Source organism: Girardinichthys multiradiatus, chromosome 15 (genome assembly GCF_021462225.1).
Source record: "Girardinichthys multiradiatus isolate DD_20200921_A chromosome 15, DD_fGirMul_XY1, whole genome shotgun sequence".
In the NCBI taxonomy this organism is placed as follows: Eukaryota; Metazoa; Chordata; class Actinopteri; order Cyprinodontiformes; family Goodeidae; genus Girardinichthys; species Girardinichthys multiradiatus.
In genome coordinates this window covers 3,168,258-3,184,993 of record NC_061808.1, presented here as the reverse complement: position 1 = coordinate 3,184,993, position 16,736 = coordinate 3,168,258, and the positions used below count along the sequence as shown (strand labels likewise).

General features: G+C 44.6%; 1 protein-coding gene across 2 annotated transcripts in view; it reads left to right on the top strand.

Moving 5' to 3' along the window:
- LOC124881799 (rho guanine nucleotide exchange factor TIAM2) overlaps positions 1 to 15,572 on the top strand; it is a 60,821-nt gene extending 45,249 nt beyond the window's left edge. For both annotated transcript variants that reach the window (XM_047387600.1, XM_047387601.1), the window contains 11 exons: positions 5,213 to 5,401; positions 5,755 to 5,823; positions 5,904 to 6,029; positions 6,207 to 6,315; positions 6,452 to 6,631; positions 10,411 to 10,529; positions 10,619 to 10,727; positions 10,832 to 10,887; positions 10,978 to 11,068; positions 11,144 to 11,231; positions 13,394 to 15,572. In XM_047387600.1, coding sequence (XP_047243556.1) covers positions 5,213 to 5,401; positions 5,755 to 5,823; positions 5,904 to 6,029; positions 6,207 to 6,315; positions 6,452 to 6,631; positions 10,411 to 10,529; positions 10,619 to 10,727; positions 10,832 to 10,887; positions 10,978 to 11,068; positions 11,144 to 11,231; positions 13,394 to 13,925 — 1,668 coding nt within the window. In that variant the 3' untranslated portion in view covers positions 13,926 to 15,572. The remainder of the gene's footprint in view (positions 1 to 5,212; positions 5,402 to 5,754; positions 5,824 to 5,903; positions 6,030 to 6,206; positions 6,316 to 6,451; positions 6,632 to 10,410; positions 10,530 to 10,618; positions 10,728 to 10,831; positions 10,888 to 10,977; positions 11,069 to 11,143; positions 11,232 to 13,393) is intronic.
- The last annotated feature ends 1,164 nt before the right edge of the window (positions 15,573 to 16,736 follow it).

Here is a 16,736-nt window from a genome sequence, read left to right as displayed (position 1 = left end):
TTTTTTTTTAACTCTTAGATTTCTGCAGAAAAAAAAAAACATGTCAAGCCAAATATTTTCCAGAATAAACTTAAAATGTTAGATTTCTGATTTAAATTTGGTTGGTGATGCAGCATCTTCATGGCCTTACAAACAGAGCTGTATCCAGACACATAAAGTACCTCGTCCCTGAGCGTAAACTGTCTCTTACGTCTCAAGCTCCTTAAACTCACCTGCAGGGATCCTTTTCCCACAACCCCCCCCCCCCCCACCAGTATGTGTCACATGACCTGCAGTCAGCCTGGTAATCTGGGTTTACGCCATCAGCAGTGTTTGTGAAGTCGGAGCAGACTAATCCTCCTGCAGGAGCTTGCGGGTGTTGATGGCAGATCCTCCTCTCCTGCTGGCAGCAGTCACGGATCCGGGAGGCGACCCCTGACCCCTCGCCATGGGCGCTCTGTGCTGGGTGCTGCCGATGGAGGAAGACGCAGACACCCTGGAGGAGGATGAAGGAGTCAGACTGGTGGAGCTGCTGGATGAAGTGACCTGCTGTTGGGGCTTCCAACGACCTCCGGACGGCTTCACTCTGCTGGTAAAAGATGACGGACGCGCTCTGATTGGTTGATCTCATTAGATCGCACTGAACTCCTCGTCAGAGCGAGGACAGATGCTGCTCCTTCATGGTAGAGGGAGCAGATCAGACGAATTAGAGGTAGAGTCACAGAGCCGGAGATATTTCCAACCTCAGGATCCTTCAGGTGGAGCTGATTGGTTTCCTGCCTCCAGACCCAAACTCCCAGTTACATGGAAAACTAAATATTCTCTGGAAATGTGGTGAAGTTTGGATGTAACTTGGTACAGAGCAGAGACACGGACATACGTTACCTTCCAAATGTAAAACTTTGATCACATTTTGTCATGTTACAACCACAAGCTTCAATGTATTTTACTGGGATTTTATGTAGCAGACCAACACAAAGTGGAGCATAATTATAAGGTGGAAGCAAAATGATACTTAGTCGTTGAGATACTTAACAAATATAAATCTGAAAAGTGTGGAATGCATTTGCATTCAAACCCCTCTACTCTGATACTCCTAAAGACAGTCTTGTGCAACTGCTTGTTTTCAGAAGTCAACTAATTAATAAATAGAGTCCAGCTTTGTGTGAAATTCAGTCTTGACTCCACGTATCTGGCCTTCATGGAAGAGAAGCAAGAAAAAAGCCACAGCCAACATCTTGGAGAAGGTGCTCTGCTCAGATGAGACCAAAAGGTTTAGTTGAAGCACAGCAAAGAAATCCAAGCATAGAAAACTTAATTCTCTGCTTTCATTTCTTATCTTTGTTTAATAAATGATCTGTGGGTAAACAGACAAATGGCGAGCACATTTAGCTCAGTGAACTGCGTGAGAGGTGTGTCGATGAAGCTTTTGGTTTATGTCCCAGACAGATCTACACTGTGATGTTCTGAGCAGCTGGGTTGTCTTGCATTGTTTGTTCTGCAGCTTTCCTTCAGCCTTTAACGAGTGTTTATGTTCAAGTTGATTTTGGTTCTTTGTCCCGAAGATTTTCCTCTCAGATCAGATGCTTCTTTTCTGCTCTGGGCTGCAGGCCACAGACACCAGATTTCTCAGGTAATTTCCTGAGCAGGATCACAGTTTCTTAGAGAGTCAAACTCTGATCTGAGGACATCTCCTTCCTGAAGGTTAAAGAAGTTCGTCTTGTCCTTGGTTGTTATTAAAAGCTGTGCAGCTGCAGGGCGACCGGGCCGTTAATTAGAAACTGACAGTTGCGATAACGATAATGAACGAGGTGTAGAGAAGCTGCTCTCAGACCAGTTCAAGATTTCTCTGCATGTTGGCTCAGTTTGACGGGGTTGGGATGTCTGGTTTTGTGTGGATCTGCGGCTCGTCTTGGTCTTTCAGCAGCCAACAGTCTGACAGGTGGATTCAGGTTGTAACTTTGCAGCCGGTTGGTTCTGCAAACAACGCTCATGCAGGTTTCAATGCAAGCAGAACCAGAAATCTTCTGGTTTCTGGTGGACATAATAAATCTTGAAGTCTGTCCAGATGGTTGTGCTACAGAAAATGAACTGCATTAATGTGGAAGTTAAACACCAAAACAAACTAAACATGCAATTTAAGTTACAAAACCTTTTAGTTTAATTAGTTGACTTTAATAAATAGTGTTTTTAGTCCTTTTAAGTTTATTTTTTTTATTAACAGTCCATCTAGTTCCTATTAAACAGATTTCCGATTGTATAATTATCCATAAACCTGCTTCATGTCATCCCATAAAACCCACAGCACTATTTTCTTTATTCAGACAGAAAAACGAACAAGAATTTATGCCTAAAACAAACTAGAAGTTAGATCTAAAATATTCTTGAACCTCAGGTGGGAGAACCTTCTGGTGGTCCCACCTGGAAAAATCAGAGCTGTATGAAACTGTAAATTAAAAGATGCCAAAATGTCAATTCATTACGGAAAAGTCCAACTTTCTGTGACCAGTGTTTGATGGTTTCTGCTGTTTGGCTGAACTATTTAGCACCAAAGAGGGCTGGGTCTTCTCATTACTTTCAAAATTCCATTAAACATTTAGCTTATTTGGTCAACACTGCATAATATGTCACTGCAGGACAGAGCAGCACCTTTGTGTTTCTTTGTGTAGCAGATGGACCTTTGGTAACAATTTTAGAGAACCCAGACCATTTCTTAAAAGCACAGAGCTTTCTGATTGGCCTGTTCCATGATTAGGCTCTGCCTACCAAACTCCTCAACTACAAGATCACGTGGTAGAAGTTCATTAAACAGCCATTGTTTCCCAAAGCAGAGAGTTACAGGGGTTGGACAATGAAACTGAAACACCTGTCATTTTAGTGTGGGAGGTTTCATGGCTAAATTGGACCAGCCTGGTATCCAGGGTAATGTCAGCATACCACCAAGAAGGACGAACCACATCCAACAGGATTAACTGTGGACGCAAGAGGAAGCTGTCTGAAAGGGATGTTTGGGTGCTAACCCGGATTGTATCCAAAAAACATAAAACCACGGCTGCCCAAATCACGGCAGAATTAAATGTGCACCTCAACTCTCCTGTTTCCACCAGAACTGTCCATCAGGAGCTCCACAGGGTCAATATACACGGCCGGGCTGCTATAGCCAAACCTTTGATCTCTCATGCCAATGCCAAACGTTGGTTTCAATGGTGCAAGGAGCGCAAATCTTGGGCTGTGGACAATGTGAAACATGTATTGTTCTCTGATGAGTCCACCTTTACTGTTTTCCCCACATCCAGGAGAGTTACGGTGTGGAGAAGCCCCAAAGAAGCGTACCACCCAGACTGTTGCATGCCCAGAGTGAAGCATGGGGGTGGATCAGTGATGGTTTGGGCTGCCATATCATGGCATTCCCTTGGCCCAATACTTGTGCTAGATGGGCGCGTCACTGCCAAGGACTACCGAACCATTCTCAGAATCAGAATCAGAATCAGAAAAGCTTTATTGCCAAGTACGTTTTTGGACATACAAGGAATTTGTTTTGGCGTAGTCGGTGCAATACAGTACAAATTAAACAGTACAAACATATCTACAATATAATATAAATATAAGTGCACAGTTTTAAGTGAGTGAGAGTAAATATAGAGCAGTATAAGATGCAAGAGCAATACAACAGTGCAGGTGATCATTGTGCAAGTAAAGCAGTGCAAGTAAGCAGGAGTCCAAGCTGAGCGTTAATGTAACGCATAGAGTTACAGGTTACAGGTGTCCTGTCAGCAAAAAAAGGGGGGGTGTGGGGGAAAGGGACAGTGTCAGTGTGGTTTCCGGGCTTTGTTAACCAGGCTGGTGGCAGATGGGAAAAAACTGTTCTTGTGGCGTGAGGTTTTGGTCCGGATGGACCGCAGCCTCCTGCCAGAGGGGAGAGTCTCAAAGAGTCTGTGACCGGGGTGGGAGGGATCAGCCAGAATCTTCCCTGCCCGCTTCAGGGTCCTGGAGGTGTACAGTTCCTGGAGCGACAGTAGACTGCAGCCAATCACCTTCTCAGCAGACCGAATGACACGCTGCAGCCTGCCCTTATCCTTGGCTGTAGCAGCGGCGTACCAGATGGTGATGGAGGAGGTGAGGATGGACTCAATGATGGCTGTGTAGAAGTGCACCATCATAGTCTTTGGCAGGTTGAATTTCTTCAGCTGCCGCAGGAAGAACATCCTCTGCTGGGCTTTCTTGATGAGGGAGCTGATGTTTGGCTCCCACTTGAGATCCTGGGAGATGATGGTTCCCAGGAAGCGGAAAGATTCCACAGTGTCAATTGTGGAGTCACAGAGGGTGACTCCACAATTGACACAATGGTTCAAACATTGTATCCTGAAGGCGGTGCCGTGTATCAGGATGACAATGCACCAATACACACAGCAAGACTGGTGAAAGATTGGTTTGATGAACATGAAAGTGAAGTTGAACATCTCCCATGGCCTGCACAGTCACCAGATCTAAATATTATTGAGCCACTTTGGGGTGTTTTGGAGGAGCGAGTCAGGAAACGTTTTCCTCCACCAGTATCACGTAGTGACCTGGCCACTATCCTGCAAGAAGAATGGCTTAAAATCCCTCTGACCACTGTGCAGGACTTGTATATGTCATTCCCAAGATGAATTGACGCTGTATTGGCTGCAAAAGGAGGTCCTACACCATACTAATAAATTATTGTGGTCTAAAACCAGGTGTTTCAGTTTCATTGTCCAACCCCTGTAGTTACTGGGTACTCTCCAGAATGTTCATGGAAATTTTCTGGGCCTTTCGTGGAACCTATCACTGACTTTTCTTAATTTAACTAGGTACTTTCCAGAACCTTCTTTGTACTGTTCTAAAACATACTGGGTACTGACTGGATTGGTGCTCCATTATGAGGTGACTTGTACAAGAAAACTTTGATGGAACTTTCCCAGAACTTACCAGGTATGTTTTGGAGCTTTAATGGAACTTATCTGGTACTTTCCAGAACTCAAGGTTTGATGCAAGTTCTGCAAGGCATGTGATAAGTACTGGAGCCTACCCATGAAAGTTATCAGGGAAGTGCCTGGTGAGTTTTGGGTAACTTTTAGAAACTCCTGGATGGAGCCGGATGCAATAAATCAGTTGATCGCACTTATCAGGGGATGAAATGTTTTATGCAGCTTGACAGGACAATCCAACATTAGGGTCATCACCACTTGGTTCCTTCATATTCTCCTCCCAGAACACGGAACGGGTCTTCTCCTTGTACCAGACCTTCCCAGAGAGCAGAACGTCAGATGTCGACGTTCCCAAAAATCCGTACAGCAGAGCGGACAGTCTGCAGCACGCGAGCCCTGTCCACCTGGGCGTTTGTCAGCGCCTGCGGAAAGTCATCCAGGAACTGGTCGACACAGAGAAGTCCTACGTCAAGGTGGGAATTCTGCCTTTAATAAAGTCTTCAGGATTGGATATTAATTAAGATTTAGAATAAAATTAAACAATTATTTAAATCTGTTACTACAAATTGCTAAAATTCATCTCATGTAGCTGTTCAGGAATTATTTTTTATTTTAATTATTAATTTATTTATGTCTTTTATTTCCTTATTGTCAGTCTGAAATGTCTTTTTAGAAGTTAGACATTTTAATTTTTGAATTATTTTTTCTTTTCTGGCTCCAGTTTCTCCTTTGATTGTCCCAGTTTGACCAGTGAGCGTGTTGGTTAATAACGTGTCGCTCTGCTCTAAAGCAGCTGTTTATCTATGATTTCTTTTGTTCCCGTCAGGATCTGGTCTGTCTGTTCGACGTCTACCTGACGCCGCTGCAGAGCGAGACCTTCCTCAGTAAAGACGAGGTGAGAGCGGACCAGAAGGAGGTTTTGTTGTTAGTCGTCAGGTTATGTTTCTGGTTCTGAAGGTGTCGTTTCTCCCTCAGATGGAGGCGTTGTTCGGCAGTCTGCCGGAGATGTTGGACTTCCAGAGAGTTTTTCTCCAAACGCTGGAGGAGAGAATCTCCGCCTGTCCGAACTTCAGCAACTTGGAAACTCCTGAACAGTTTAAAGTCAGAAAAAATACTTTCTCTTCTCATCTTCAATTTTACATTAAAAACATATTTTTAATCCAATTTAATTCATTAAATTATGATGTATTTTTTATGAAATAAAGAAACAATTTTATTGATGTATTTAATGAAAACGTCATCATTTTGTTTTTAAGTTGATTCTCTTCTTTCTTTCAGATGCTCCTCTTCTCATTGGGTGGATCCTTTCTTTATTACGCCGACCACTTCAAGCTCTACAGCGGCTTCTGTGCCAACCACATCAAAGTCCAGAAGGTTCTGGAGAGAGGTGAACAACACACATCCAGACATGCACTTTTTAACATTAATAGAGTCAGCGGGACGTTAATCCACCTGTGATCAGAATGTTTGATCTGATCAAACATTAGAGCTCTAGAAATCTGACAGATGCTTCTATGTTGCAGCAAAAACAGACGGAGCCTTCAAGCACTTCCTGGAGACGAGGAATCCGACCAATCAGCACTCGTCTTCTCTGGAGTCATACCTGATCAAACCTGTTCAGAGAGTCCTGAAGTACCCACTGCTGCTGAGAGAGCTGGTGTCCCTGACTGATGCTGAGAGCCCCGAACACACACACCTGACAGGTAACACACACACACCTGACAGGTAACACACACACACCTGACAGGTAACGCACACACCCCTGACAGGTAACACACACACACCTGACAGATAACGCACACACCCCTGACAGGTAACACACACACACCTGACAGGTAACACACACACACCTGACAGGTAACACACACACACCTGACAAGTAACGCACACACACCTGACAGGTAACACACACACACCTGACAGGTAACACACACACACCTGACAGGTAACACACACACACCTTACAGATAACGCACACACCCCTGACAGGTAACACACACACACCTGACAGGTAACGCACACACACCTGACAGGTAACGCACACACCCCTGACAGGTAACACACACACACCAGATAGGTAACACACACACACCTGACAGGTAACACACACACACCTGACAGGTAACACACACACACCTGACAAGTAACGCACACACACCTGACAGGTAACACACACACACCTGACAGGTAACACACACACACCTGACAGGTAACACACACACACCTGACAGGTAACACACACACACCTGACAGGTAACACACACACACCTGACAGGTAACGCACACACCCCTGACAGGTAACACACACACACCTGACAGATAACGCACACACCCCTGACAGGTAACACACACACACCTGACAGGTAACACACACACACCTGACAAGTAACGCACACACACCTGACAGGTAACACACACACACCTGACAGGTAACACACACACACCTGACAGGTAACACACACACACCTTACAGATAACGCACACACCCCTGACAGGTAACACACACACACCTGACAGGTAACGCACACACACCTGACAGGTAACGCACACACCCCTGACAGGTAACGCACACACCCCTGACAGGTAACACACACACCCCTGACAGGTAACACACACACACCAGATAGGTAACACACACACACCTGACAGGTAACACACACACACCTGACAGGTAACACACACACACCTGACAAGTAACGCACACACACCTGACAGGTAACACACACACACCTGACAGGTAACACACACACACCTGACAGGTAACACACACACACCTTACAGATAACGCACACACCCCTGACAGGTAACACACACACACCTGACAGGTAACGCACACACACCTGACCGGTAACGCACACACCCCTGACAGGTAACACACACACACCAGATAGGTAACACACACACACCTTACAGATAACGCACACACCCCTGACAGGTAACACACACACACCTGACAGGTAACGCACACACACCTGACAGGTAACACACACACACCTGACAGGTAACACACACACACCTGACAGATAACGCACACACCCCTGACAGGTAACACACACACACCTGACAGGTAACGCACACACACCTGACAGGTAACGCACACACACCTGACAGGTAACACACACACCCCTGACAGGTAACACACACACACCTGACAGGTAACGCACACACACCTGACAAGTAACGCACACACACCTGACAGGTAACGCACACACACCTGACAAGTAACGCACACACCCCTGACAGGTAACACACACACACCAGAGAGGTAACACACACACACCTGACAGGTAACACACTCACACCTGACAGGTAACGCACACACCCCTGACAGGTAACACACACACACCTGACAGGTAACACACACACACCTGACAGGTGACGCACACACCCCTGACAGGTAACACACACACACCTGACAGGTAACACACACACACCTGACAGGTAACACACACACACCTGACAGGTAACACACACACACCAGATAGGTAACACACACACACCAGACAGGTAACACACACACCCCTGACAGGTAACGCACACACCCCTGACAGGTAACACACACACACCTGACAGGTAACACACACACACCTGACAGGTGACGCACACACCCCTGACAGGTAACACACACACACCTGACAGGTGACGCACACACCCCTGACAGGTAACACACACACACCTGACAAGTAACACACACACACCAGATAGGTAACACACACACACCTGACAGGTAACACACACACACCTGACAGGTAACACACACACACCTGACAGGTGACGCACACACACCTGACAAGTAACACACACACCCCTGACAGGTAACACACACACACCTGACAAGTAACACACACACACCAGATAGGTAACACACACACACCTGACAGGTAACACACACACACCTGACAGGTAACACACACACACCTGACAGGTAACACACACACACCTGACAGGTAACACACACACACCAGATAGGTAACACACACACACCTGACAGGTAACACACACACACCTGACAAGTAACACACACACACCAGATAGGTAACACACACACACCTGACACGTAACACACACACCCCTGACAGGTAACACACACACACCTGACAAGTAACACACACACACCAGATAGGTAACACACACACACCTGACAGGTAACACACACACACCTGACAGGTAACACACACACACCAGATAGGTAACACACACACACCTGACAGGTAACACACACACACCAGATAGGTAACACACACACACCTGACAGGTAACACACACACACCTGACAAGTAACACACACACACCAGATAGGTAACACACACACACCTGACACGTAACACACACACCCCTGACAGGTAACACACACACACCTGACAGGTAACACACACACACCAGATAGGTAACACACACACACCTGACAGGTAACACACACACACCTGACAGGTAACACACACACACCAGATAGGTAACACACACACACCTGACAGGTAACACACACACACCTGACAAGTAACACACACACACCAGATAGGTAACACACACACACCTGACACGTAACACACACACCCCTGACAGGTAACACACACACACCTGACAAGTAACACACACACACCAGATAGGTAACACACACACACCTGACACGTAACACACACACCCCTGACAGGTAACACACACACACCTGACAAGTAACACACACACACCAGATAGGTAACACACACACACCTGACAGGTAACACACACACCCCTGACAGGTAACACACACACACCAGATAGGTAACACACACACACCTGACAGGTAACACACACACACCAGATAGGTAACACACACACACCTGACAGGTAACACACACACACCTGACAAGTAACACACACACACCAGATAGGTAACACACACACACCTGACACGTAACACACACACACCTGACACGTAACACACACACCCCTGACAGGTAACACACACACACCTGACAAGTAACACACACACACCAGATAGGTAACACACACACACCTGACAGGTAACACACACACCCCTGACAGGTAACACACACACACCAGATAGGTAACACACACACACCTGACAGGTAACGCACACACCCCTGACAGGTAACACACACACACCTGACAAGTAACGCGCACACCCCTGACAGGTAACACACACACACCAGATAGGTAACACACACACACCTGACAAGTAACACACACACACCAGATAGGTAACACACACACACCTGACAGGTAACACACACACCCCTGACAGGTAACACACACACACCAGATAGGTAACACACACACACCTGACAGGTAACGCACACACCCCTGACAGGTAACACACACACACCTGACAAGTAACGCGCACACACCTGACAGGTAACACACACACCCCTGACAGGTAACACACACGCACCAGATAGGTAACACACACACACACACATACACAAACACCTGACAGGTAAAGGGCTTCTAACTCCCTGCATTTCTTCTCCTGTCCACTCAGAGGCGCTGAGAGCAATGGAGAAGGTAGCAAGTCACATCAATGAGATGCAGAAGATCTACGAGGATTATGGTTGTGTGTTTGACCAGCTGGCAGCAGAGCAGAATGGAGCTGACAAACAGGTAAAGAACCAAGAAAATGAATTGTCTGAGGAGCCATCGGACCTCCTGAAAGGAGGTAAAACCATCCTGTCCTCCCCGCCTCTCCACAGGTAACAGAGATCTCCATGGGAGAGTTTCTGGTCCACTCGTCGGTGGTCTGGTTGAACCCTCTGCCATGTCTGCGACGCCTGAGGAAGGAGCCTCAGCTCACGCTGTTCGGTGAGTTCAGACTCACTTTATCTTCAGTTTGTAAAGATAAAGACTGTATAGACATTTATTCAAAGCCTCTTACTATAGATTAACACCACTGCTGTTTTCCTCAGTGTTCAAACGAGCCGTCATTCTGGTTCATCGTGAGAACAAATTGAAGAAAAGGATGGTTGGTCCTGCTTCATTCTTTTGTTGGCAGCGTTTTAGTCAAATCCCAGCAGAGTAAAACTTCCCGTCTTGTGTTTGTGTTCTGCTACAGACGAGCTCCCGCTCAGCTGATCTGGACCCCTTCAGGTTCCGCTGGTTAATCCCAGTTTCAGCCCTTCAGATCCGACCGGGCAACATCCCAGGTCAGTGAGCCGTCAGAGGCAGGTGTGTTCATGTAGACCGGACCATTCAGTTCAATGACTCTGTGGTGTTTGCAGGTTCACAAGACCCGTGTGTGTGGGAGCTGGTTCATAGCAGGTCAGAGGTGGAGGGTCGACCCGAGATGGTCTTCCAGCTGTGCAGCAGGTACCGTCTTTATAAAGAAGAACTCTTTTGAAGTGGCAAAGGGGTGAACCCGAAACCAGCAGAACTCAACATAAGTCCAGAAGTGACTCACAGGTTTAGGGAATATCTACAGATTTCAACATCTGGCTCTAGTATCCAGTAACATCAATATTGAAGTTGGTGTCACCAGGTTGACCTCAGAGATCTAAGTCAGTCTTAAAGGTCCTAACAAGAGGTCCTTTAGAAACATGTACAGGTCCTTCTAAAAATATTAGCATATTGTGATAAAGTTCATTATTTTCTATAATGTAATGATGAAAATTTAACATTCATATATTTTAGATTCATTGCACACTAACTGAAATATTTCAGGTCTTTTATTGTCTTAATACGGATGATTTTGGCATACAGCTCATGAAAACCCAAAATTCCTATCTCACAAAATTAGCATATTTCATCCGACCAATAAAAGAAAAGTGTTTTTAATACAAAAAACGTCAACCTTCAAATAATCATGTACAGTTATGCACTCAATACTTGGTCGGGAATCCTTTTGCAGAAATGACTGCTTCAATGCGGCGTGGCATGGAGGCAATCAGCCTGTGGCACTGCTGAGGTCTTATGGAGGCCCAGGATGCTTCGATAGCGGCCTTTAGCTCATCCAGAGTGTTGGGTCTTGAGTCTCTCAACGTTCTCTTCACAATATCCCACAGATTCTCTATGGGGTTCAGGTCAGGAGAGTTGGCAGGCCAATTGAGCACAGTGATACCATGGTCAGTAAACCATTTACCAGTGGTTTTGGCACTTTGAGCAGGTGCCAGGTCGTGCTGAAAAATGAAATCTTCATCTCCATAAAGCTTTTCAGCAGATGGAAGCATGAAGTGCTCCAAAATCTCCTGATAGCTAGCTGCATTGACCCTGCCCTTGATAAAACACAGTGGACCAACACCAGCAGCTGACACGGCACCCCAGACCATCACTGACTGTGGGTACTTGACACTGGACTTCTGGCATTTTGGCATTTCCTTCTCCCCAGTCTTCCTCCAGACTCTGGCACCTTGATTTCCGAATGACATGCAGAATTTGCTTTCATCCGAAAAAAGTACTTTGGACCACTGAGCAACAGTCCAGTGCTGCTTCTCTGTAGCCCAGGTCAGGCGCTTCTGCCGCTGTTTCTGGTTCAAAAGTGGCTTGACCTGGGGAATGCGGCACCTGTAGCCCATTTCCTGCACACACCTGTGCACGGTGGCTCTGGATGTTTCTACTCCAGACTCCATCCACTGCTTCCGCAGGTCCCCCAAGGTCTGGAATCGGCCCTTCTCCACAATCTTCCTCAGGGTCCGGTCACCTCTTCTCGTTGTGCAGCATTTTCTGCCACACTTTTTCCTTCCCACAGACTTCCCACTGAGGTGCCTTGATACAGCACTCTGGGAACAGCCTATTTGTTCAGAAATGTCTTTCTGTGTCTTACCCTCTTGCTTGAGGGTGTCAATAGTGGCCTTCTGGACAGCAGTCAGGTCGGCAGTCTTACCCATGATTGGGGTTTTGAGTGATGAACCAGGCTGGGAGTTTTAAAGGCCTCAGGAATCTTTTGCAGGTGTTCAGAGTTAACTCGTTGATTCAGATGATTAGGTTCATAGCTCGTTTAGAGACCCTTTTAATGATATGCTAATTTTGTGAGATAGGAATTTTGGGTTTTCATGAGCTGTATGCCAAAATCATCCGTATTAAGACAATAAAAGACCTGAAATATTTCAGTTAGTGTGCAATGAATCTAAAATATATGAATGTTAAATTTTCATCATGACATTATGGAAAATAATGAACTTTATCACAATATGCTAATATTTTGAGAAGGACCTGTATAAGTTCAGAATTTTATTTAAATATTTCTGATGTTATTCTTTCAGATTTTGACTGTTTCTGTAAATTCAGTTTATCGTCTACTTCTCTACTGTTGAAGGAAGGGGGTGGTATTGGTTCTACAGAACTTTAGAAGTTCTTGAGCGTGAAAGAAAATCCACCCATACCCGGAAAACAGATCAAACCTTTCCAGACTTTTCGTGACTATGTTGTTTGAACCCTGGTAAGAAGTGCTTAATGGGTAAAACCTGGACCAGGACCTGCAGTTTGATGAAGAAATGAGGAGAAATGGATGACCATGTGTGCTGTTTGTGTTTCAGTGATTTGGAGACAAAGTCTGCTTTGCTGCGAGCTCTGACTTCCCTGCTCAAAGACCGAGCCCCTGGTTCCTCTCTGAGGAGAACCAAGCAGTCTACGGCTGAGAGGAGCAGCACCTGGAGGAGGAGGCATAGACAAGGCCGCACTGACCTCCAGGGAATAACTCCTCATCCTTCAGAGGAGAGCTACAGACCAAACGGCCTCCTGGATGAAACCTGCTCAGAACCTCTGCTGCCGAGCCACTCCGGATCCTCAGGGATGAGGCCCAGGCTCTGCTCGCTGACCGGTGATCTGGAGGCTCAGCTGCAGCGCCTCAACTTTTCTGAGGAGGCTCAAGGAGCAATGCGTCACGTGGACGAGGAGAAGAGGTGTAGCTCAAGTCTGCGACGGGGTCCTGAAGGTGAAGGACAGGACTTCAGCAACTTTGTGGGGAGAGACTTCAGCGTTCAGAGCATGGCGTCCATAATCAACGAGGACTGCTTCTACGACTCGGTGCTGGGGATCCAGACGGACAGCTTTACCCTGCTGACATGAGCCTGAAGTCCCGATGATGGACTGAGAACAGATCCAGGTCCTTCTGATTGGCTGCGGCAGGAGAACACCTCCACCTGGTTTTTAACAGAAACCAGCAGATGTTCCAGGTGCTGAAGCTCAACAAGGTCCTGAATTCACAGATGGGGAATTTTCATCAAACTGGATCCAATTTTGGAGTTTCTTTTTTCTTCGATGTAGAAAAATGTTGAAGTTTACATGAAGTTGAGCAGCGTTTAAACGAAAAAAAACCCCAGAGTTTTATATACGAGAAAAATGTTTAGAAAAGTTTTTTCTCTGAATTCTCCTGAATTTAGCAAAATCAGACGTTTTATTGGTGAAAAAATCCTCATAACTAATTATCAACTTATAATTTCCAGTAGACCTCTAAAAAATTTATTTTATTACATAATTAGTTTTTGTCGTAAGAATCATCCTGAAGTTCTGGTCAGATCCGATGGAAATTTGATTGCAGTTTAAACAAAAATACACTGATACTCTCTACCAGTTTAACCATTAATATCACTGGTTTTAGCTCCAATTTTTATCACAAATTACAAATTTCTCTTCTCAGATGGCAAAATATATTTAGTTGTTACAATTCAAATTTTTGTTTGTAAAGTAGTATTTCTAATCTAACAAAATTTTTAGGATTATTTCCTTTTGTAAAATACAAAAGTTTTAGATCTTTGCTGCAGTAACTGGTTATTTCATATGAAATTATTTATTCATAAAATATTTATGGAAAAAACTGACTAAAGTCAAAACGTTTTGTGAAAATATTTCATGTATTAATTCTCTAAAATGTTTTAAATCATTTAAAACGTTTCTTCCCTTGATTAAATTCATTTCTTGAACTGTTGTCTGAGAGCAGAACCTTTGAGATCCAACAAACCGGCACCATTAGGAAACCTGAAACGAAACCAATAATTATTTTCAGACTTTCAGATTTTTGTTTTTTTTCTGTCTTAAATATGATACGTGAACTTTATGGAAACATCGCAGCCATCACATTTAAAAACAAATAAACCAGAACGGGAAAAACTTGTTTTGTTTTTTTTTGCCTCATAGACAAACTGGAAACCACTGAAGCATTTTTAGTCATGATGGATTTATTTATTTTATTCTGGAAGGAGGAGATTTAATGAGAAACATGTGAGATGATGGAGCTGAGCTTCAGTTTGTCGAGTTTATAAGGACCCAAAGTGAAGTTCTCTCATTGGAGAACTCGACGTGTTCTCCTGGATCACCAGAAAGCTTCGATTTTTCCATTTTCCTGACTGAAACCAGCCAAATGTTGGGGTTTGGATCCAGCATTTTTTATATTTTATAAATGGCTGTGTTGTTAATATCCTTCTGTGTACAGTTTAAGCTCCAGCTGTAAATGGTCTTGTTTTATTTGACAAAAGCGGTTTCTGGATAAAACTCTAGAGCCGCTGCTCCAGATTAAAGCCTTTTGTACGTCTGCCACCATCTCTTAATGTATTTATATTGTGTTTATTTCTATTGAAAGTGACTGTTTCATTATGAAATGAAAAAAGCTTTTGGTAATTTATTTTCTTAAATATTTGAGGACTTCTGTAAATGAGGAGGTGCTGTTAAACACAGACAAACTGCAAAACATTTCAATAAAGAGGTTTTTGATGCCAACTTTCCTTAAAATTTCATTTATTGTTTGGGGTCGGGGTGGGGGGGTGCTCTGTCTCCATGACAACAGTTAACCCTCATGGCAGATAAAATAAGACAGAATCAGCTTTGTTGGTCATGTTTGCAGCACAGAGTTATTGGGGGATGCAGGTAGTCCTTTTGTGTGGGTGGAAGGTGTGAATTACTGTTTTTCAAACCTGCAGAAAAAGCTCTTGAGGTCGTGGGGTCATCAGGGTGTATGGGGATGTGCTCCTGTAGCAAGAACAAACAAGAAGAACTTCCTGTAATATTTATTTCTTACTTTCTGTAATATTGTGACATCAGTACACATCAGTTTATATAAAAAAAGATTCCATCTTCTCTCTTTTTCCATGAGAGCTCCAATGCTGCAGAAACGGTTGGATACCCGGCATCAGGAGTGCACTGTCCGGGACGTGTTCACCAAGCCAGGTATAGACGAGACGAGAGGGGAGCATGCAGTCTCTGCTGGGGGGGCTCTGATAGTTGTCTCTCTGCAATCATTTGATTTTTATTAAATTTGCAAATTTATCTGGAGTTTTATTTTTTCAACTGATTGAAAGCACATAATCCCTTGTTTTCCTTTGTTTGAGACACTGTCAGGTGTTTAACATGAAGAAGTGCTTTGATTATGGATGAAAATGAATTTCTATGTGCAGCTTTTTAAAAGTATGACACCTTTAAACTTTTCATCCGGATGCATGTCAAACTTCATGAGGGCTGCTGTCCTGCAGCTTTTTGATTTGTCCCAGGTCCAACACACCTGAATCAAAAGACTGACTTACCCCATCATACACTGAGGTTCTACTGCTAATGACCAAATTATGTGTTTCAGGTGTGTTGACAGAGCGAGACGTCTAAAGCTTGCAGGACGCCGACCCTCAAGGACTTGAGTTTGATAGCTGTGCTTTAAGCATCTACAATCTATACGAAGCATCGCTTACTGTTGGTATTATTGACTCTCTGATGCTCCGGTTACTGCCTGTAACATCCCTCCACGGGTTTTTATTTTACTTTATTTTATTTTAACAGAGTTATTGGGTCAGATAGCCCAGCAGGTATTAAATGGAGCTGTTGGTTTCAATGTAAATGTGTTATTTTTGGGCTCTGTAAAAAAAAGAAAAAAAAAAACTAAGGTTAAAACTTTCT